Source organism: Eriocheir sinensis, chromosome 54 (assembly GCF_024679095.1).
Source record: "Eriocheir sinensis breed Jianghai 21 chromosome 54, ASM2467909v1, whole genome shotgun sequence".
NCBI lineage: Eukaryota > Metazoa > Arthropoda > Malacostraca > Decapoda > Varunidae > Eriocheir > Eriocheir sinensis.
In genome coordinates this window covers 7,691,530-7,707,125 of record NC_066562.1, presented here as the reverse complement: position 1 = coordinate 7,707,125, position 15,596 = coordinate 7,691,530, and the positions used below count along the sequence as shown (strand labels likewise).

At 43.1% G+C, this 15,596-nt stretch overlaps 1 protein-coding gene across 1 annotated transcript; it reads left to right on the top strand.

Annotated features, from left to right (window-relative positions):
• Positions 1-2,943: 2,943 nt before the first annotated feature.
• On the top strand, positions 2,944-14,347 carry LOC126983693 (nestin-like). The gene is made up of 5 exons (XM_050836724.1): positions 2,944-3,133; positions 8,581-11,450; positions 11,869-11,981; positions 12,467-12,579; positions 13,711-14,347. The coding sequence occupies exons 2-5, from the start codon at positions 9,416-9,418 to the stop codon at positions 13,829-13,831; spliced, it is 2,382 nt and encodes a 793-aa protein (XP_050692681.1). The 5' UTR covers positions 2,944-3,133; positions 8,581-9,415; the 3' UTR covers positions 13,832-14,347.
• The last annotated feature ends 1,249 nt before the right edge of the window (positions 14,348-15,596 follow it).

The window sequence follows — 15,596 nt, the reverse complement described above, 5'->3', positions numbered from 1 at the left end:
AATGGTGTGTGTGTGTGTTTGTGATATGGAATGGTATGGAGTGGTTTGGTTTGCTGTAGAGTGTGTGTAAGCCTGTAAGGTGATATGGAATGGTGTGTGTGTGTGTGATATGGAATGGTATGGAGTGGTTTGGTTTGCTGTAGAGTGTGTGTAAGGTGATATGGAATGGTGTGTGTGTGTGTGTGTGTGAGATATGGAATGGTATGGAGTGGTTTGGTTTGCTGTAGAGTGTGTGTAAGATGATATGGAATGGTGTGTGTGTGTGTGTGTGTTATGGAATGGTTTGGAGTGGTGTGGATTTCTGTGGAGTGTATGATATGGTTTGCTGTGGAGTGTGTGTGTGTGATATGGAATGGTGTGGATTTCTGTGGAGTGTGTGTGTGTGATATGGAATGGTTTGGAGTGGTTTGGTTTGCTGTAGTGTGTGTAATATGATATGGAATGGTGTGTGTGTGTGTATGATATGGAATGCTGTGGAGTGTGTGTGATATGGTGTTTATGTGATGTGTGTGGTTTGCTGTGGAGTGTGTGTGTGTGTGTGTGTGTGTTTGATATGGAATGGTTTGCTGTGGAGTGTGTGTGATATGGTGTTTATGTGATGTGTGTGTGTGTGTTTGATATGGAATGGTTTGAAGTGTGTGTGATATGGTGTGTATGTGATGTGTGTGGTTTGCTGTGGAGTGTGTGTGTGTGTGTGTGTGTTTGATATGGAATGGTTTGCTGTGGAGTGTGTGTGTGTGTGTGTAAGAAATGAGATGTGTTGACCAATATACTATTAATACTGTTGATCATTTAGTCATTCAGGGAACTTCAGATGACCTCAGCAATCCTGGTAAGTGCAAGATACATTGATTTGCCCTTTTAACATTAGCTATTATATTTCACTTGTGCACTTAAGATGTGATTTGATATGACCTTAAATGACCAGCTGAATGCAAGTTGATATTCAGTGGTTGTACAAGACTAAGAGACTATGGAGATGAGTGCATTGTGGTTTGTTTTAGCAATAGTAACAGTGCTTGAGTTCAATTTAAGGTTTCAGTATTGTGCATGTAGTGCTTGTTACAATGATCCATACAGTGCATACTCTCAACCCAGTAGCAGCGGGGATCATGTTTCTTAATGGTCCCTCTAAGCGAGAAAAATGAGAAAAAAATCATCACTCACAAACCATCTCATAATATATATCAACGGATTTGTGATCAGTTTATGCATCCTCTATTTTGGGGGGGTTTCATATCATGGCACAAATTTGGCCCGTCACTGCTACCTGGTTAAAATATAAAGTGTTAGCAGCCTTAAGCTTGTGGTTTGAATCTAGTGTGTCAGTCTGCAATTTTGGGGCATGCATATATACATACTGGTTAAACTAAACTTTGTGACGTGCTTCAGAAATTAGATAAAGGTTGCTTCAGAAGCTAGATAAAACTCAAATTAGATAACTTGGTAATTTTGCCTCCAAAGTAATTGTCAGGTTCAAGATTGGTTGCATGCCATTACAGAACATCGTAACAAGCCTAGAAATTGAGTCGGGCATATGGTTTAAAATTTTAGTGTAAAGACTGCTTGTCTAAATGTCACTCGCTGCCTGTGCCTATGATCTTAGGGTGTGTGGTGTGCTTTGCTTCTATAAACTATCGTAAAGCTTTACATTTATGTCATGTTTAGTTTGATAATTATAACTGCTACTCTGATGCTGAAGAATTCTGTATTGTTTGCTAGATTCTTATTTGAATTCAACTCTGGTCATTATTTACAATACCTTTTTAGCACGTGTCGGGCAATGCTGTGAGTGGCTAACCTCACTGAGAGTTGTGCTGCCCCACTGACGTGTAGTTTTTGCAGGACAGTCAATGGCGAGGGTTCTAGATAGGCTCCTCAGTCAGTATGGCTGTGTTGCCAATTCAGACTCGCTAAGATATACCTTTTCCTGTTATTCCCACACCTTCCCAATCTTCTAATATGTACCATCACATTTCATTCACCACCACAGTGTATGGTGTTTGCTATCTAGTGCTTGGTTATTTATGCAATGCAATCAGTACTTAACTTAATATAACTCGCTTCCAGGGTTCCGGCTGTCTGGTGCTGGGAGAGTAAGTGCCAAGGAGTTTAACAGAGATTAGCTCCCTTGGTGTGCACGTGGAGTCTTTGTCCTGAGAGCAAGGGTGGGAGGGAGGGAAGGTTTGGTTCACATTATGTAGGGTGTCCAGAGTACTCGAGACCCTCAGTACTGTGGGTCAAGTATAATCTACGGTCCCCGTCTTGAGATAGCCGCTGCCACTGGCGGGCTGATAAGGTGCCGGGACCGTGGCTTATGTAAGGAGGCATTGCATTGTTCCCATGACTCGTGTACTGTGTAGCTTAGTGCAAGGGTGAAGGTTATGAGAACTAGTCTTCATTTGGGCGATAATTCATGGTACAGATTATCTTTGTCGGTGTTGGGCAGCTTCTTGAGAGTGTAAGGTAGTTTGTTCAATTTTGAGTATTATGTGACGTGTGATAGCTTATGCCAAGGCTGTAGGTTGTGCTGGAGAGATGTATGTTTTTTGTCTTCATTGAGTGCTAACCAATGGCACAAGTTAGATTTTGTTGGTTATAGGCAGAAGTTTATTCTAGATTATTCAGTTCAACTTTATTGCCGAAACACCACACACAAAAAGAGTATTGGTAACACTAGGCCTGTTGTGAGGACTCCGGAGACTAGTCAGTCTCGTAGTTCCACGGCCACCGGGGTTGCTAAGCTCGGAGACTGATTAAAAGGTAGGCTATCTTGTTTACTCCTTGTCTTGAGTAGAAACGCATTCCTTTTCTTCAGAAGATAACCTTCTATCAGGTTAATTAGCTTCAGTTCTACACATGTGTTTCTTACACTTTGCAAGGGTGTTATGGATCCTGTCCTGTTGCCACGTGAATGTTTTCCTGGCGCTTAGAAGCTTGCACCTCCCCGCTGCGTGGGCCCTTTAAGTCCATACAGCTGTTTGCTTCTCATCGAAGTGTTCGGGGAGTGGTGGGCGCCTCCGGGTGTGGTGGTCGCCAGTCGTGCAGTTTGTTTTGCACCCGTGCAGGGCAGGTAGTGCGCAGACCACACGCTGCCCACTCCAAAGCTGTGCATCAGTGGCTGCCTGCGTAGGTAGGGTGACGTGACCCATGCCAACCCCGGCCGTCCAGTCTGCGTCGTGTCCTGGACAGAGGCCTTCATGTCCACTGCAGCCACGTGTTGGTACTTGTGGGGCTTCCGCGTGGCCACGAGAACCTTGCCTGGACGCGATAAGTTCACGCCTTGCGGCAGCGTTGAGGTCAGAGCGTGGGCGAGGCAGCGCTCCCCGTGCCTCGGTAACCTCACTCGGCCGTGGCCAAACGCTGGGTTGTGATTTGAGACCTCGCAATGCATAACACATCCTTTATTAACGCAGGGCAATAAGGTGATCGTAAAGTATCGACACGTTCATTAATTCTGTAATGTTTGGGGCCTCTGGCAAACCAGGGGACTACAAGCGGTTTAATTTCTCGCTTCATTTTGCTTGCACCTGAAATGTGTTCATCACCGCGCGTGACTTCCTCCAGTCTGCTGTCACGGCCCATCTCTGAGGTGACGGTCAGTGCCTCAGTGATTGGGCCCACGCCGCCTCTCTTTTCTTCCTCTCCTACCTCTAGTCCTTCCCAAGTGTCTGTGGGGGTCCTTCTTAGATCTTGGTCCTTCCTTCCCTGTCTTCCTATCCCTAAAGCCTGACCAAACCATCGCCCCCTCCAAATAGGGGCGGCGGTGGTCACTCTGCTCCTCGCCTCATGGTTACCTTGACCACCTGCCGCTGAGGGCGTTGCATAAGCGTGCGGGAAGGCAAATCTGAGGAGGCGGAGGCCACCGAGTGGCCGGCGCTATCACGGCGGCGAGGGCGACGGAGTCTTGGTGAGGAGGAGGAGGAGGAGGAGGCTAAAGAAGATAAGGGGGAGGTGGCGGGGCGGAGCAAGAGGCACTGGAGTCTTTGTGAACAGCAGGAGGAGGGGAAAGGGAAGGGGAAGGAGGAAGAGGAGGTCGAAGGAGGACAAGGGGGAGGTGTTATCGTCTATCTGTGGGGAGGATCTGGCGCGTGGCCGCCTCTGTCTGCTGATAACACACACACCCTCCACACCTTATCACCACCGCCTTGCCACACACCTGCTGACCTCACGCAACCAGACCTGCACACTAAACGGTTCATAATAGCGTAGGTCGACACACACACACACACACACACACACACACACTCACACGGTGACATATGTTAATCGCCATGCACAGGGCGGGAGGGAGGGATGCTGGCCGCCCCGGCAGCTCTGAAATGAACTCGTTAGGTTCTTTTCCTCTGCATCTTCCTTTGTATCTTTTTTATTTGACTCGTCTTCAGCCTCGTATTTAGCGCAGCGGTTGGCGTTCATTCTCGTCACAAGCGTGAGGGAAGGACAACAGACGGAAAAAGGTTCTGCCTCCTTCCCAACCTTTGTGTCCCGTTCCCCCTTTTTCGGACACCTCTTCACCTGTGAACCCCTACAACGAAATAGGTTAAGCCAGCAAAATGAATAGATTTTTCTGCAAAAAAAATTTAAAATGCCATTCAATTAAAAAATGTAAAATGCCTTTCATTGTTATGCTGATGAGGCTGTAGGCCTATTAATATGAGAGCTGAAGAATATGGACTCTATAAAATTCTTCCATGGAGCCCTGGTTGGGAGCCACTGGATTAGCCTTCACCTGTTACCTGGCCTCCTGGATCCACCTGGGCGAGTGTTTAATTGGTCTGGAGTACTGGCGGTATCGGGCGGTTAAGATACAAGGACACACCGACTCCCTTTCGCCTTAATTGTTTGCACGTGGATACCTGCCGCCTATCTCGCCTCACCTCCTCCTCCTCCCTCCTCCTCTATTACCTCATTTTTCTTACCCGTTTCTCTTCCCTCTCTTTTCCTTCGCATTTACATATTTTCTTTTCCCCCCCTTCTTACCTTCGTCTTTCCTCCTCTCTCTTACTTTTCTTCTCTTCCCTCTCCGTTCTCTTCCCTCTCTGTTCTTTCTTTCTTTTTACCTCTTCTCTACCTGTTTCTCTTCGTTCTTCGTTCTCCTCTCTTCCTATTTACCTTTCCTCGTCTCTCCCTTCCTACCCATCCTTCTCTCTCTCTCTCTCTCTCTCTCTCTCTCTCTCTCTCTCTCTCTCTCTCCCCCCCACAGCCTCCTTATCCTCCCCTACCTCCTCCCCATCTCCCCTTTGTCTCCTTATTTATCTCCTTCCCCTTTATCTCCAACCTCCTCCTCCTCCTCCTCTTCCTCCTCCTTATCTCCCATACGTCTTATCCTCCTACTACTGTATATGCTCCCTCCTCCTCCTCCTCCTCCTCCTCCTCTTCTTCCTCTTGTCTCCCCACATTTCTTCACCCTATCTTCTTCTTCCTTTCTTCTCCTATGCATCTTTTTCTCTTCTTTTCCACTTATTATCATCTTTATTATTATTATTATTATTATTATTATTATTATTATTATTATTATTATTATTATCTTCATCATCATAATCATCATCGTCATTATTATTCTCATTATCGACTTTTATTTATTTTCTTTACTTTTTTTCATTCCCATTTTTTCCCATTCCTCTTTTTCCTCTTCTTCTTCCTCTTCTTCCTCCTTCCTCTTTTCTTTCTCATCATTACCTCCTTTCTATCATCATCTCTTCCTCCTCTTCCTCCTCCTCTACTTTTTCCCTCCTCCTCCTCCTCCTCCTCCTCTTCCTCTTCCTTTACTTTTTCCTTCCTCCTCCTCCTCTTCCTCTACTTTTTCCCTCTTCTTCTTCTCCTCCTCCTTTTCCTCCCCCTACCTAATCTTTCCTCTCTCATACTCATCAACAACTCTTCTTCCTCCTCCTCCTCCTCCTCCTGGATATCACAGGCAGTACTAAACTCTATAAGGACAAAAAATGATCTATTTAAGGACTATAAAATTGGTGCTGTCACTGAGGCTCAATACAAACAATACCGTAACATCCTAAATAATACTATAAGACAAGCTAAAAAATCTTACTATATGGCTCAATTCACTAATCTTAAAAATAACACCCGTAAAATATGGCGAACAATCCACCAACTTTCTAATCATGACCATAAGAAGAGTTCCACAAATAACATAATCTGTAATGGTAAAAAACTCTCTGAACCTTTACAAATTGCACAAGCTTTTAATGAATTTTACACAAATGTTGCACCTAAACTAGATCACAGTCTACCACCTTCCACCACAGACCCTCTCAGCTTCCTTCAAGGTGACTTTCCTCATTCAATGACAATTCCTATAATTATCCCCCAAGATGTAATTACTGTAATTAATTCCCTTAAAAACAAAAAGTGCAATGTGCATGAAATTCCAGTATCTGTATTAAAAACCAACAAAAAACAACGTGCAATACCCTTGTCCATACTCTTTAATAATTCTATCAATAATGGTAAATTTCCCCAACTCCTAAAACATGCAACTATTGTCCCCATCCATAAGAAAGGCCCCAAAGATGAACTAAGTAATTATAGACCAATATCCTTACTAAATGTTTTTTCTAAGATCTTTGAAAAAGTAATGAAAAAATTCCTCATAAATTTTCTTGAAACTAAAAACATACTTAATCCAAGTCAGTTTGGTTTTCGTCGTGGTCTAAACACTTTCGATGCCTTGAGAACTTATTCAGAAGAAATCTATAACACTTTAGATAATAAACAGTCATTATTAAGCATCTTTGTTGACTTCACCAAAGCTTTTGATACAGTCAGACACGATATATTATTACGTAAGTTGTATTACTATGGAATTAGAGGTATTATTCATGACTGGTTTCAGGATTACTTGTCCCACAGAACTCAATCAACCAAATTCCACACTTGTCTATCTGCATCTCTACCTATTCAATACGGTGTTCCACAGGGCAGTGTCTTGGGTCCAATCCTGTTTCTCTTATATATAAATGATATTACTTACATATTTACAAACCTTAAAACAATCCTTTTCGCAGATGACTCAACCTTAAATATTACTGGTGAAAATCCTACTGACATGATACATATAGCAAACACTGACCTACGAACCTTTCATAAATGGTGTCTGAGTAATAGATTAACAGTGAACTTAAACAAAACATTTTATATGCTATTTACTAATAAGTCACCATCAATGCTTCCGTCCCTATTTTTTTCCCAAGACATTATAAGCAGAACTAATAAACATACATTATTAGGAATAACGTATGATGATACCATGACCTTTAAGCATCACGTAACAAACCAAATCCTTAAATTATCCAGGCTAGTATCTCTGTTATATCAAATTAAAGAATTAATGCCATTGATGTTTTGAAAATGTTATATAACGCACCTGTCTTACCACACCTGTGTTACTGTACGCCTATCTGGTGCAACACCTACCCCACACACCTGTTACCTCTGTTTAGACTTCAAAAGAAAATAATAAGAATTATTACAAACAGTGACTACTTTGCCCACACACAACCTCTCTTTAAAGAAACAAATTCCTTAAAACTTTTTGACATAAATAAGCTACAAATTGGGATTTACATGTATAAAAAGATCAAAAGTGAAACCTCCGTGTCCTTACAGCCACAACATACTTATTTCACCCGTACTCATGAAGATTTACGCACACCTGCCCATAATTTTACACTTTTTCAACACTCACTTTCTTATTCAGGACCTAAAACCTGGAATTCTATTCCTAATAATATTAAAGCTCTAAATTCAATACACTCCTTTAAAAAACAATTTAAAAAACATATTCTTCTCAATTATAATTATTAAGTCCATGTATCATCTGTCAGAGTGTGTCCTCAGCTTAATCAATAATTACCTTATACTATTACTATTGTATTAATACTATTACTACTTACATTATCATTTACAGCACTACCATATTACTTTTATAAATCAATTACAATTTTTGTACTAATGATATTGTGTTAATATTATCACTTTAATTATTATTTACACTACTATTATTTTATAATTATCACAATGTTAATTATTATTATTATTTCTATAACTATTATTATTATTATTATTATTATTATTATTATTATTATTATTATTATTATTATTATTATTATTATTATTATTATTATTATTATTATTATTATTATTATTTTTGCACTATTGATTAAATCCGGCACCTAAGTTTCCAGTACTGCCCAAAAAGCTCACAGCTTTAAATGGGCTCCCTGCACTACAAAATTATTGTAAATACATAATTGTATAAAAAGGGATAATAAAATGTTTCAAATGTTTCAATGTTTCAAATGTTTCAAATGTTTCCTCCTCTTCCCCCTCCTCATCTCCGCCCATCTCTTGGTGTTCGTGATCTTCTTTGTCTTCTTATCTCGCGCAATCATCAGCTAACAATGCCCCAGAAGTGTGTGTGTGTGCGTGTGTGTGTGTGTGTTGTGATTCCCCCCACAAACAATGAACACTTGACTTCCCTGATCGCCCTCCTCCTCCTCCGCCTCCGCCTCCTCCTCTTCTTCCTCACTTACGCACTCACTCACTCACTCACCCCGTCAGTCTCTCGGCTCGCGGTGATGCTGAAGCGACCGCCGAAACAGTGAAACGTGGCAGTAAGTTAGTGAGAGGAAACTTAAGACGGTGAAACGGTGAAACATACTATAGAAGACACGGGGAAGACATCACTGGAGAAAGAAACTGAATACGGTGAAACGGTGAAACATACTGCAGAAGACACGGGGAAGACATCACTGGAGAAAGAAACTTAAGACGGTGAAACGGTGAAACATACTGCAGAAGAAACGGGGAAGACATCACTGGAGAAAGAAACTGAATACGGTGAAACGGGGACACAAACTGCAGTGGAAGGGTTAACATAGCGAAGAAACGGGAGATTTTACGATACGATGTGAAGGAAAGACGCAGTGAATCAGGTGGACTTGGTGGAAGGGGATTTTGGTGGAAGCGAGATTGAGAAGGTGAAACTACTGCGATATGTTGTGCAAAAATGTGGCTTGAAACTGCAATGATGAAACGGTGACGCGTTGTGGTTGATAACTGTGATGAACTGACCACTAAGGAAAGGAGGAAGGAAGGAAAAAGAATAGCTTCTGTCTTGTGTCATTTGCTGAAAGAAAAAGAAATCACAACGGACGAAGAAAAAGCAATAACCACAAAAAATAAAAATAAAAACAAAAAGAAAAGGAAATCACATCAGACGAAAAAGATAATAAAAAAACACATAAAAAGAGAAAATACAGAATAAGAAAAACTGAAAATCAAATCAGACAATAGGAATAACAATAAAAAACTCCACCTAGTCCAATAAAGGAAGAAATCACACCTGACTAAGAAATACCCATAAAAAAAATAACTTCTTCAATCCCCCGCAACCATGACGCTTTTGCAAAACTTCGACTACCTTGGGAGAGCGAGAGGGAGCGCCAATCACGGGACCCTGGATAGCCTGGACACACTGGACAGCCTAGCACAGACCGCCACAGCCCTTCTCACAGCCTCGGCCAGACACAGGACACAGGCAGGGACGGGACACATTCGACTCACGCGAGACCTCAAAGTGCCGTGCGTGGAGGAGGACTCAGGGTACCAAACCAGCGAGAACGAGGCTGAGAACGAGAACTGTAAGGAGAACGGGAGGGAGACTTTAGACTTGGGGTACGAAAGGAAGCAAGGACCCGTCAGACACCCTTTTAGCCATCACGGATCTGACATTTTGGACTTATCGTGCCAAAGAGGAGAAAATGGAATTACTACAGACGGAAGTGAAGAAAATTTGGACTCATTACATGAAATAAGAAGAGGAAGACGTATTAGGCAACCTTTTAGCCAGCATGAGATAGAGATCTTGAACTTATCGAACAGAAGAGAAGAAAAAGGACCTACCGGAGCTGGAACTGAAGAAAATCTGAATTCATCCCACGAAATAAGAAGAGAAAGACGTATTAGACAAGCTTTTAGCCAGCATGAGATAGAGATCTTGAACTTATCGAACAGAAGAGAAGAAAAAGGACCTACTGGAGACGGGACTGAAGAAAATTTGAACTCACCCTACGAAATAAGAAGAGAAAGACGTATTAGACAACCTTTTAGCCAGCATGAGGTTGAGATCTTGAACTTATCGAACAGAAGAGAAGAAAAAGGACCTACCGGAGATGGGACTGAAGAAAATTTGGACTTAGAGCAAGAAATAAGAAAACTGAAGCATACCAAACGGCCTTTTAATAGCATCGGAGGTGAACTCTTTGAATTACCACACGAAATAAGAAAAAGAGAGACAAACAGAGTCTCCTTTAGCAACGAGAGCGAACATTTCAACTTGGCAAATGCGAGAAGAGAACACGAGCGGCTTCAAAATATCTTAACTAACAAGAGAGAACATTTGCACGTAGGAATCGAAAGCAGAAAACGAGAGCTTGACCCTTTGAGCATCGGAAGCGAAACAGTTGACTCAGGACATAAAAGAATAAAAAGAAGACGAACTGAAAGGACTATAAGTGACGAAGGTGAGGATATTTTGAGCCTAGGAGACGAAGAACAGGAAGAAAGGACAAAAAGAAGAAGTAGAGACTCAATACATGGCGAAGTTGAAGACGTTTTGAGTTCAGGACACGAAAGAGCAGAAATAAGACGAACTGGAGACGATACAAGAAAAAATGTTAAGGATATTTTGAGCCCAGAAGACGAAGAACAGGAAGAAAGGACAAAAAGAAGAACTGGAGACTCAATACATGACCAACCTGAAGACGTTTTGAGCTCAGGACACGAAAGAACAGAAAGAAGACGAACTGGAGACGATACAAGAGAAGAGGTTGAGGATATTTTAAGCTTAGAAGACGAAGGGAAGGAAGATAAGGCTGAAGAATGGGACTTAGCACATGGAAGAACAAAAAGAAGAACTGAAGACTCTGTAAGTGACCCCGCCGATGACAATTCAAACCCAGACGACGAAGTAGACGAAATAAAGGCTGAACCAGGAACAGAAGAGGCCCTTGACAACCCCCTTGCGGCCACATCCACCCACTCACGACTCCACTGCTGCAACAACGGCTTCTTCAGGGCCACGGGCGGGACCCCAAGCGTCTTCGAGTCCAACTGCGGCTGCACGACACACAACCTGGTGGACTGGCGGACGAGAGTGACCTGGACGGACCCGAACCTCCTCCATCAGGTCCGGGTCAGGGAAGTCACTGTTCTAAGCCCATTCCGCACCTCTGCCATCCCCTGGGGGCTTTCTGTCTCTCCCTGGAGGTCCTGCCCGACGCCCCAGTCCAGTCCCCAGCCCCAGCATCCTCTATCTCTGCCCCAGACGCCCCAGTCCCCAGTGTTAGTCCCCCAGCCCCCCGCCAGCGCGCCCCAGCAGCCCCTCAGAGTGAAAAAGGAGCAGATGGAGGACGATAAGAGTGTGGAAGGTAAATGAATGGTTCCTTTGGTAATTAGGTGAATGATAATTACGTGATAATAAAGGAAATGCAGAAGATAAAGGAAAGGAGTATAAGTAAATAAATGAATGAATAAAATAAAGGAATACATACATTGGTAGATAAATATAGAATGTAAAGATAAAACGAATATATAAATGAAATAATGAATAAACTGAGATGAATCAGGAAATATGGAGATAGACAAATAAATAAGTTAAAAAAAATAAAGAAATCACGCAATGACGATAAAAGATAGAAAAAAATGATGGTAAAAATTTTAGGAAAAGTAAAAATAATAAAAATGAAGAAAAAGAAAAAAAAGAGGAATAAGAATAAGAACAATTTAAAAACAACAACTAACAACAACAACAACATTAACGAACCTCCCGTCCCCCTTTTCCCCCAGATGATCGCGGGTACAGGTGCGGCCAGGTGGGGTGTGGACGCACCTTCTGCCGCAACGAGGAGCTGACGAGGCACCTCAGGATACACTCAGGACAGCGCCCCTTCGTGTGCCAGGTGCGTGGGTGTAGTAGTAGTAGTAGTAGTAGTAGTAGTAGTAGCAGAGAGAAAGAAAGGAGAAAGAGAGAAAAAGAAAGAGAAAGAAAGAAAGAAAGAAAGAGAGGAAGAAAGGCAGAAAAAGAGAAAGAAAGAAAAGAAAGAAAGAAAGAAAGAAAGAAAGAGAGAGAGAAAGAGAAAAAGAAAGAAAGAAAGGCAAATAATATACATAGTTTTAAGGTAGGAATTGTATTAAATGTGATAAAAGAACAGACATTTAATAACAAGCTTCACCCCCCTACACACACACACACACACACACACACACACACACACACACACACACACACACACACACACTTACCCCACCGCCCCACACCCACACACCCACACACACTAACACCCTCTCTCTCTCATACTGATGCCCTTTCACCCCCCCCCCCCCGCCCCCTCAAACACCCAAACGCAACCCCCACACACTCACACACCTGTCCTTGCCCTTCCAGAGGTGTGGGCGCCGCTTCGTTCGTCGTGACCACCTGACGAAGCACCAGCGCACGCACCTGCCCACCCATGTCAAGCGGTCCTACACCTGCCCCCTACCGGCTTGTACGCACAGGTAAGGAAGCCATTCAGTACGCAGGTGTAGCTTGATTAGTACACAGGTAGACCATTCAGTACGCAGGTGTAGCTTGATTAGTAGCCAGGTGGGCCATTCAGTACGCAGGTCTAGCTTAATTAGTACACAGGTGAGCCATTCAGTACGCAGGTGTAGATTGATTAGTACACAGGTGGGCCATTTAGTACGCAGGTGTAGTTTTTTATTATTTTTTTTTTTTTTTTTTTTTTTTTTTTACGTTCAGGCCTATAGCGCCGGTAGGCTTTTTCCCGGTGGGGCCTGATGGTCGGCCCAAGCCTTCTTCCCGGTGGGGCCTGATGGTCGGCCCAGCCCGTTCTGGCGCAGGCGAGTGTTTATAGTGGCGCCATCTTGCATAGGCTCATGCTGCCCTCCCGGAGCTCATCTTTAATCCTAGAATCTAGAGTCCGGGATGATAGGTGGTCTTCTGGACAGCATGTGGGTAGTTTTAAGCCACTTGGCGGCGGCTGAAAAATCCCAGCTTGGTGGCACCGGGCGGGGATTGAACTCGCGTCCTCCTGAACGCTGTGCTGTTTCTCTGTCGAATCAGCCACCGCCACAGGTGAGCCATTCAGTACGCAGGTGTAGCTTGATTAGTACACAGGTGGGCCATTCAATACGCAGGTGTTCCAATTAGTACTCAGAGTAAGCCATTATACGCCTTGCTCTTCTTGTTATTTTTTTCTAATATTTCGTCTTTTAGTTTTTTGTTCTTTTTTATTTTGTTTTGTTCTGTTAATTCTTGTTTTCTTGTTTTTATTCTTGTTCTTGTTATTCTTGGCCTTGTTCTTCCTATCATCATCATCATTATTTAGTAACATCATTAAAATCACCTTCATTATAATTATTTTCACTAGTGCCGCTTTTCACTTTTGCCTCTTTTAATTCTTTTTTTGTAGGAGCAGCGAGTAGCGGGCTTTTTTTTTTATTATTATTGTTTCCTTTTTTTGTGCCCTTGAGCTGTCTCCTTTGTTGTAAAAAAAAAAAAAAGTATTATCGATGTCATTTATTTTCCATTTTCATTTTTAATCATTATCATTATTACCACTAACGCAACTCACTCACCCTCACGCACCAATGTCACCTGTCACTAATTGCGTTCCCCCTCCACAGGTACACCCGCTCAGATGCCCTCACCAGACATATGTGGACGGCCCATCACCTCCGCGCGCGCCAGCCAACTCGGGGGAGGAGGGAACCGAGGGAAGAGCCGGCGCAGGACCCGAAGAAGTGATGGACGGTGTAATGCTGGTGTTCTCGAGCCCATGAAGAGAAAGGGGTCCGTCTCGTGTTGTTGGAATCGGTTTAAGAAAGAGAATGAAAGAAAGGAAGAAAGAGAGAAAGAGAGGAAGAAAGAGAGAACGAAAGAGAGAAAGAAAGAAAGAAAGAAAGAAAGAAAGAAAGAAAAATAAGAAGGAAAAAAAGAGAGAAAGAAAGAAAGAGAGAGAAAAAAGACAGAACGAAAGAGAGAAAGAGGATGAAAGACGGAAAGAGAGAAAGAAAGAAAAAAAGAAAGTGGGAGAAAGAAAAAAAAAGAAAGAAAAAGAAAGACAGAAAGAGAAAAAAGAATGAGAGAAAGAAAGAAAGGAGAAAGAATAAAAGAGAGAAAGAAGAAAGATTAAGTTCTGTAAATATCTTAAGTTGTAAAAAGCAAAAATCGCGTAACTTCATCCTGGTAACGAGTGTGATGGCTGAATTGATAGGTGGAGATTGATGGTTAAGTAAATAGAGCAATAAATACATGATTGAACTAATAGTCTTGCCTGTCCTGGTTTGAACGAGTCTGTGGTGAAGTGCAGAGGTTCTCAAAGTGGGTGCCGCGGCCAGTGCCTAGGGGTGCCTCGGCCAGTGCCTAGGGGTGCCTCGGACAGTGCCTAGGGGTGCCTCGGCCAGTGCCTAGGGGTGCCGCGGACAGTGCCTAGGGGTGCCTCGGACAGTGCCTAGGGGTGCCGCGGACAGTGCCTAGGGGTGCCTCGGACAGTGCCTAGGGGTGCCGCGGACAGTGCCTAGGGGTGCCGCGGACAGTGCCTAGGGGTGCCACAAGATCATCATGAATTTTAAGCCATTCTTTTTTTCTTCTTTTTATGTTGGTCTGCATTTATAACTCCTAAGTTAATCTAATTCGACTGATGAGTTTTGTTTGGGCATGTACTGTACGTATTTTAATTTTGGTTTGAGTATGGATAATAATTTTAAGTCTTTAATCAAAGTAATTTAAACAGGTATAATTGTGTATAAGAAGTTAATTCATGTGAGGGGGGGGGGGGTTTGAAAAAGGGGTGCCACAAAAGGGTTTATATAAGTTCAGGGCGCCATCGCTGAAAAAAAGATTGAGAACCTCTGGTGTAGTGGTTAGCGTGCCTACCTACGAATCTGCGGGCTTAGGTTCGAATCCCGGCCTGGAGTGTGTGTGTGTATGTGAGAGAGAGAGAGAGAGAGAGAGAGAGAGAGAGAGAGAGAGAGAGAGCAAACATGACAACCACCTCAAACATAACATGATATCTAAACAAAACTATTCTGCATATCTAACACTCAAAAAACATCATAAACACTAGAAAAAAATACTAACAACACACCACAACCCCATAAACACACACCGAAGACCGATTTTGTTGGACTATTGCGCATTTCCGACTTCACATTAAATTTTCTCCCTCTGGCGGGTGGGTTAGAGGGCGCGAGTCGCGCCTCTCTCAATCTTTTTTTCACGTTTGAATTGCTTGCTGGTCCCGCCGCGCGACCTGCAAGCCATTCAAACGTGAGAGCCAGGGCGGAGAAGGTGTGTGTGTGGAGCCCTACGTGACCTCGCCTCCCCGCGCCTCTTCGCCTTGCCTGACCGTTCTGCAGCAAAGGTGAGTGACAGAGGGAAAGCTGAGTGTGGAAACTCATTATAAATATACGTTTGGTTACTTATTATTAGCTAGAAAGGGAGAAAAATGAGTGGCAATGATGTAATGTGTTAGGTCGTTGAGGGATATATTATTTTACGGGTACTTGAG

Coding starts and splice junctions, on each gene's coding strand:
- LOC126983693 (XM_050836724.1), top strand. CDS start 9,416: ATGACGCTTTTGCAAAACTTCGACTACCTTGGGAGAGCGAGAGGGAGC. Junction 11,451..11,868: donor GGACGATAAGAGTGTGGAAG/GTAAATGAATGG, acceptor CTTTTCCCCCAG/ATGATCGCGGGTACAGGTGC. Junction 12,580..13,710: donor CTACCGGCTTGTACGCACAG/GTAAGGAAGCCA, acceptor CCCCCTCCACAG/GTACACCCGCTCAGATGCCC.